The following is a 6,000-nucleotide window of genomic DNA, read 5'->3' on the forward strand; positions in this document are numbered from 1 at the left end:
GGCGGGGCAAGCTGCCCATGAGGGTGGGGTGATCCAAGGCAGGGCACGCTGCATGGAGCCTCTCCACAGCCACCCCCTCAATAGCAGAGCGGCTGAGGCGGTGGGCAGACGCAAGCCCTGCGCTGCTTGAAAAAGCAGCACGGAGCTTGCAGGCAGTCCACCTGCCGCCTCCCCCTCAGGAGAGAGGTGTGGCTCAGGCCTGCTGCAGGCCCCACGGTGTGGCCCCCAGTGCCCCCCACCTCACCTAGCTATGCCTCTGGATTAGGCAGATTCATGGAGGCAAGGGCTGTCGAAGGCTACTAGCCATAAAGGCTGTGCTCTGCCTGAAAAGTTGGAGCCAGCAATGCTTCTGGTTTCTGGAAATCACTCGAGGGGAGAGGGCTCCTGCAGCAGCGTAAGAAGGGGCGTGTGGTGGGTGCGGGAGTTATTTATTCAAAAACACATATTTCTGCCACTTTGTCACCCCCCTCAGTGATGACACCCGAGGCAGCCTGCACCCACCGCACCCTCCCTCCTAGACCACTGGCAGCAGATCCTGATGTAGATCTTCATTTCCTCCTTGTTCCTGGTGCAGATCTTCACTCAACCCTTATTCCCAGGTGGGGAAGTGGGGGTGCCATTTTGTGGTCCTCCTGCACCAGCCTTGTCTTCAGATATTTTGAGGCTACGGTTCTCATCATCCCTGACCGCTGGCTATTCTGGCTGGGGCTGTTGGGAATTCAGCCCCACTATGACTATATAGCAGAGGCACCAGCTTCTGAGGATGATTGAACAAAAAAAAAAAAAAAAAAAAGAAAAAAAAAGAAAAAAAGGCCCCCTCAAAAAAACCCCACCATGGTGGGTCTGCAAGTGCTTCAGCCCCTAGGAGCCAGCACCTATGGTCTACAACTACCTAACTGCATCACTAGGGCTTGGTAGGAATCTGGCTAGCAGAGGAAGCAGGTATATTTTCTCCTGAGTGGGCTTAGAAGGAAGCAGCTAGGGATGAGATGCTCCTCTTGAATGCAAAGAGTTAGGGTTAGAGTCTTTATAGTGTCTTTATAGGGTTAGAGGTTATAGGATAAGGCTCAAACGTGGCTGGGGGTAGAGGGACGCGGGAAGCTGCCATCTACCAAGTCAGACCCTTGTGTCCATCCAGCACATCACTGTTAACACTGAGGGCTCATCCACAGTTACCTTTGCTTTGTGTTTCTAGTTATAGCTCAAGGCTTTCTAGGTCCAGGTCCAAGGGTTCGTTGGTTGGTTGGTTTTTGTTCTGATGCTTTCCCCATGAAAACCTGCTCTTTACCATTGTGGAAAACCCGAATTGCCTTTGGCTCTGATTCAGCGGCAAAGAGCGGGTTTTCCAGGGGAAAGCTGCGGGGCAAAAAGAAAAAGGAAAGTACTCCGACACGGGTGGGAAAGTGCAGATCTTTGCCTAGGAAGTCCAGGGCAAAAGGCAAGTGTTGCAGAGCCCTGAAGAGCAGGGATTCTGCAGGGTTTCGGGCAAGGCGTCTTCCCTGCCCTGCCTGGAGATGTTGGGGATCGAACCTGGGACCTTGCGCGCAGTCACTGCTCTCCTGCTGCGCTGCTGCCATTCCCCATAGGAAGGTAGGAGTGGGAGCCTGACAGAGAAGGGGAGCGTGGAAGAAAGAAACCTGGAACACCTCGCTCCTTGGGATAGGGGAAATGGAGGGGGCTGGTTCTCACGTTTCATTTCCATTTAAAAACAAACAAAAGCAGGTTCCTGTGCCTCCCGGGTGTGGGGAAGGCAAAGGAGCAAGCAAGCAAGCGGGCTGGTGCAGCTTCTCTCTCCCCCAACCGTAGAGACAAAGTGATAAGAGGAAAGCTGGATCTCTTTATTAGGGGGAAGCTGCACCTGGCGACTTTCTGCCTGCAGCGGCGGGGAAGGCGGCGATGCTCAGCAGCACTTTCTGTGCCGGGGGCGGCGAGAGAAGGAGATAGAGGTTTAGGGTTGTGGGTGCTGAGGGTTTGGGGCTACTGTGCAAGTAGGCGGGGGAGTGGGGTTGGGGGTCACTAATCTTAGGCTAAGGGGTCAAGCGGCAAAGAGGTGACTCACTCCTGGATGTCTCTTGAGCTGCCGGGAGAATCTGCCCCTCAGAGGGGCGCCCTTCGCTCCGGGGCCGGGCCGGGCAGTTGCGCTGGCTTCCTCGCCTTCCATCTCCTCGGCTCCGGCGGCTCCACAGCAGCCCAGCGCGTCCCAGCAGCGTCTGCGCCCGCCTCCGGGACCCGCGGGGAGGGCGGGCGGGCGGGCGAGGGAGGCAGGCGCCGGGACCACGGGAGGGAAGTTGGGGGACCTCAGGCAAAACAAGAGCGGGAGGGAGAGGAAAGTTTCTTTTATTCAGCTGGTGGAGGAGGGGGTCTACTTGTGAGGCCAGAGTGTCTGCACGAGACCCTTAATATCAGGTCCTGGGTTCGAGTCCCCTGTTGGGCAAAAGACTCCTGCATTGCAGTGGTAGACAGCCCTATGATTCATTGGGCTGATCAGTTAGTTCCCCAAGGAGAAACTCCCGTGGCGTGGAACAGGGAGCTTAGAAGGTAGAACAGGAGACTCTCAGTCTCAGGGTTGTGGGCCCAAAAGTCCTCCTTGCAGGGGGTTGGACTAGATTACCCTCGCGGTGCCTTCCAATTATATGCTACTTCTAGGGAAACTTGCTTAGACTAGTGAAACCTGGGTAGACTTTTTGCAAAGTAAGAGGAGACAAAAGTTATTGCTTCTTGGTGTGAGCTGGTGGTGTTTCTCCCCTTCCATTCACCTTTTTCTCATTCTCGTTTTTCTTTTCTTTTCTTCCCCCTCCCTTCATTAAATCAGGGTGGGGAGGGGAAGTAATGTTAGACACAACTATATGGCAAGGGGGGGGGGAGAGGCTGGGGAAAGTGTGTGCAGAGTAGGGACCCACTGTGAGAGAAGTTAAACAAAAAACCCTCACCCTTTTTTGCAATATACTTGGGAGCCCCCAGCTTCTTTGGGCCCCTGCCAGTGTTCCACTTTGCTGGCTGTTAGCACCAAGATTGCCAAATGGCCCGAGCTTTGGGGGAGAATAGCTTGCCATGTACCTATGCTGAGTACTCCTGAGATACTGGGCTAAGCAACCTTTGGGAACCTCAAATGGCCTTCCTCTGTCAATATTCTGGTTTCACCTCAGATCGTATAAATCTTTCACCTTTTACTAAAAATGGCCTTCCTCTGTCTCACTAGGCTCTGGGTTCTCCGAGTGCACAAGGATGCCTCCAGCTGCAAGCCTAGAAAGAGGCTGGAGGCTTGGAGCTCACATGAATCACCCACAAGGTTCATCCTGGGCCTAAAAGACTTAACATGTGAATTGATCCTAAAGAGGCACAGAGCTGTTTCTGTGCATCTGGAAGATGCTATCACTGTGTGTGTTGGGGACCACAGCCTGTCAAAATCTATCCAAGCTGCCTACATGGTTCTCAAAATGTCATTGTCTTGAAATTAATTTCCTTGTTTGCTTCCCCCTCCTGAAGGGGAAAAAAGATATAGAAAGACAAAGCACTTTCCTGGGAGATGGACATACATCTCTCCACCATAGAGCCGAGCTACATGTTACACTGATCACACAGCTTGCATGTAGCTTGGCTTGTTGCCTTGTCTGTGCTATGCACAGCCTTCAAGAAATGTACAATTTTTGTGACTGCGTCTTCTCCGTACCCCTTGCAGGGCTGAGCCGGGAATATTTGCCAAGGCCGACAAAATGCACGTCTCTCCACCATATGCCAGCCTGCAATCAATTTATTTTTCATACAAACAAAACACAGGTATGTTTGCTGCTGGGTCCCTACACTTCACACCAGGCGAGGGTGACATTTATAACTGATGGGGCCATCAACCTGCATTGCTTTTACACACACACACACACACACACACACACACACACACACACACAGTGTTTCCCCCTCACTTTCCACCTGGCTTCTTGAATGGAAACAAAACTTTTCCTTCATTAGCAGCAGGCTTGCTGTTGCTAGTAGAGACTGCAGAATCCAGTAGTTAGAGCAGGCAGGGGGCAACTAGGGCAGTTTGCATTCCAACCTTTGGCAAGGGATGGGATGTGGGCTATAAAATGTAATGAGATGAGATGGGAAAGCAGGATCCGCAGCCTTATTTCCTGCTCTTGTAAAAACTAGTGCAGCCTTCTTCCAGCTGGTGCCCTTCAGATGATGCTGGACTCCCAACACCCATCAGCTCTAGCCAGCAAGTCCAATGGTCAGAGATGATGGGCATTGCAGTCAAAAACATATTGCTAGAGTGGTAGTGTGTTTTATGTTGGGTTTTAGGGGGAGCAAAGAAATGAACAATGTGATACCTGGTAATTTCTCCCTAGTTGGCTCAGTCAGAGTGGAAATCTGATTGTTAGAACATAGAGATCCATATTTTCTGCTCCCAGATCTGGATATGTAATGAAATATTTTGGCCAGAGTAGGGTGGGGCAGATTGAGTCAGTTCTAGGTTTGAGGGCAAAGTGTCAGTGGGGCCCAGTATCAGTGGGCCCTGGTGGACTTAGCAGGCTGTGGTGGCGCTACTCCCAAGCAGTGCTAGACAACTGGGTCTAGCCACCCTTTAAATTTCCCACAATGCCCCGGAGTGATGCCAAGACAGGAGCATTGTGGGAAATTAAAAGGGTGGCTTGTAGGGCTGGGCCTGATGCTAGTCTTGGGGCAGGATCATGATTTGCTGGCTTCTGCTTCAAGCTGTCAGAAAACATGGTGAGCAACAACTCCTATGGGGCTGGCTTTGACTTTAGGCAGAGCGAGGTGACCCACCTCAGGAAGAAGATTTTGGGGCATCCAATTGTCAGTTCTTCTGTTTATTTTTATGACCACATGGAACTCTGTTTAGATAAGGCAGCCCCCAAAATATCACAGGCCATCTCTGAACTCCTGGATTCTGAACTCCAGGATGGGAGCCATCTCTGAACTCCAGGATGGGAGCAAAGGACAAAGTCAGAAATGATCACAGCTAGACAGTGAAGTGGCCAGACTGTTCAATTTAGACATGAAAGATGCCTCACATCACATCCCCTTTTCATTCACGAAGCGCACCAGATGTCCTTGAGCAACGCATTGCCACTCAGCCTAATTTAGCTTGTGGATGTGTTGGAAAGCTAAATCATGAAGCACTTTCTAATGTGTAGTGAAAGTGCCATGATCTTTCTATATTGTATTGAGCTTGTGGTGGTGAAGCCTCTGACACTGATTGACTGAGCTAGTGTGATGGCACAGGATGCTCAGGGAATAGCTTGCAATTCAGCTTCTGTGAGGAAAGGAAAAGCTGTCAGTTTGGCTGAGTTGCTGTTGTTGTTTTAAATTACACAAGGGATAACAGGACAGGAAAGAAATCTAGGATATAGCAGAATAAAGGGGCATGGAGCTTAGAGTCAGGGAAGCTGAAGGAAGGCTACGGAACAAGCAATGGACAGAAAAGTGGAACCTATAGAATGAGCAGAGAGAATGAGGCTTGAGGAGAAGGGCAGAGGACACACAGAAGTGAGGGCAAGATAGAGATGGGAGGGTTGTTGTTGTTGTTTAGTCATTTAGTCGTGTCCAACTCTTCGTGACCCCATGGACCAGAGCACACCAGGCACTATATACCTGTTGTCTTTGTCCATGGAGTTTCCTTGGCAGGGATACTGGAGTGGCTTGCCGGTTCCTGCTCCAGGTGGATCACGTTTGGTCAAAACTCTCCACTATGACCTGTCCATCTTGGGTGGCCCTGCACAGCATACCTCATAGCTTCTCTGAGTTATTCAAGCCCCTTCGCCATGGCAAGGCAGTGATCCATGAAGGGGGATGGGAGGGTAGGAGAGAGAAAGAGAAAGTGCTTTGAAGAAACTCCACAGTACTTAATATTTGATGACATATCTATAAAAGCCATTTCCCAGCACCAACATTCTGTTCCACCCTATTCGCCCAATGTTTGTTATACTTCAAAGTGACCAGGAAACTGGATCAGGACTCTGCAGAGAAGAGTAGGCTTAATGT

The 6,000-nt window shown here is 50.9% G+C and overlaps 1 protein-coding gene across 1 annotated transcript in view; it reads right to left on the reverse strand.

Annotated features, from left to right (window-relative positions):
- NDUFA4L2 (NDUFA4 mitochondrial complex associated like 2) overlaps positions 1 to 2,292 on the reverse strand; it is a 33,852-nt gene extending 31,560 nt beyond the window's left edge. The window contains exon 1 of the mRNA XM_081851904.1: positions 2,060 to 2,292. Coding sequence (XP_081708030.1) covers positions 2,060 to 2,161 — 102 coding nt within the window. The 5' untranslated portion in view covers positions 2,162 to 2,292. The remainder of the gene's footprint in view (positions 1 to 2,059) is intronic.
- Positions 2,293 to 6,000: the final 3,708 nt, after the last annotated feature.

Source organism: Podarcis erhardii, assembly GCF_964252035.2.
Source record: "Podarcis erhardii genome assembly, chromosome: 2".
NCBI classification, from domain to species: domain Eukaryota; kingdom Metazoa; phylum Chordata; class Lepidosauria; order Squamata; family Lacertidae; genus Podarcis; species Podarcis erhardii.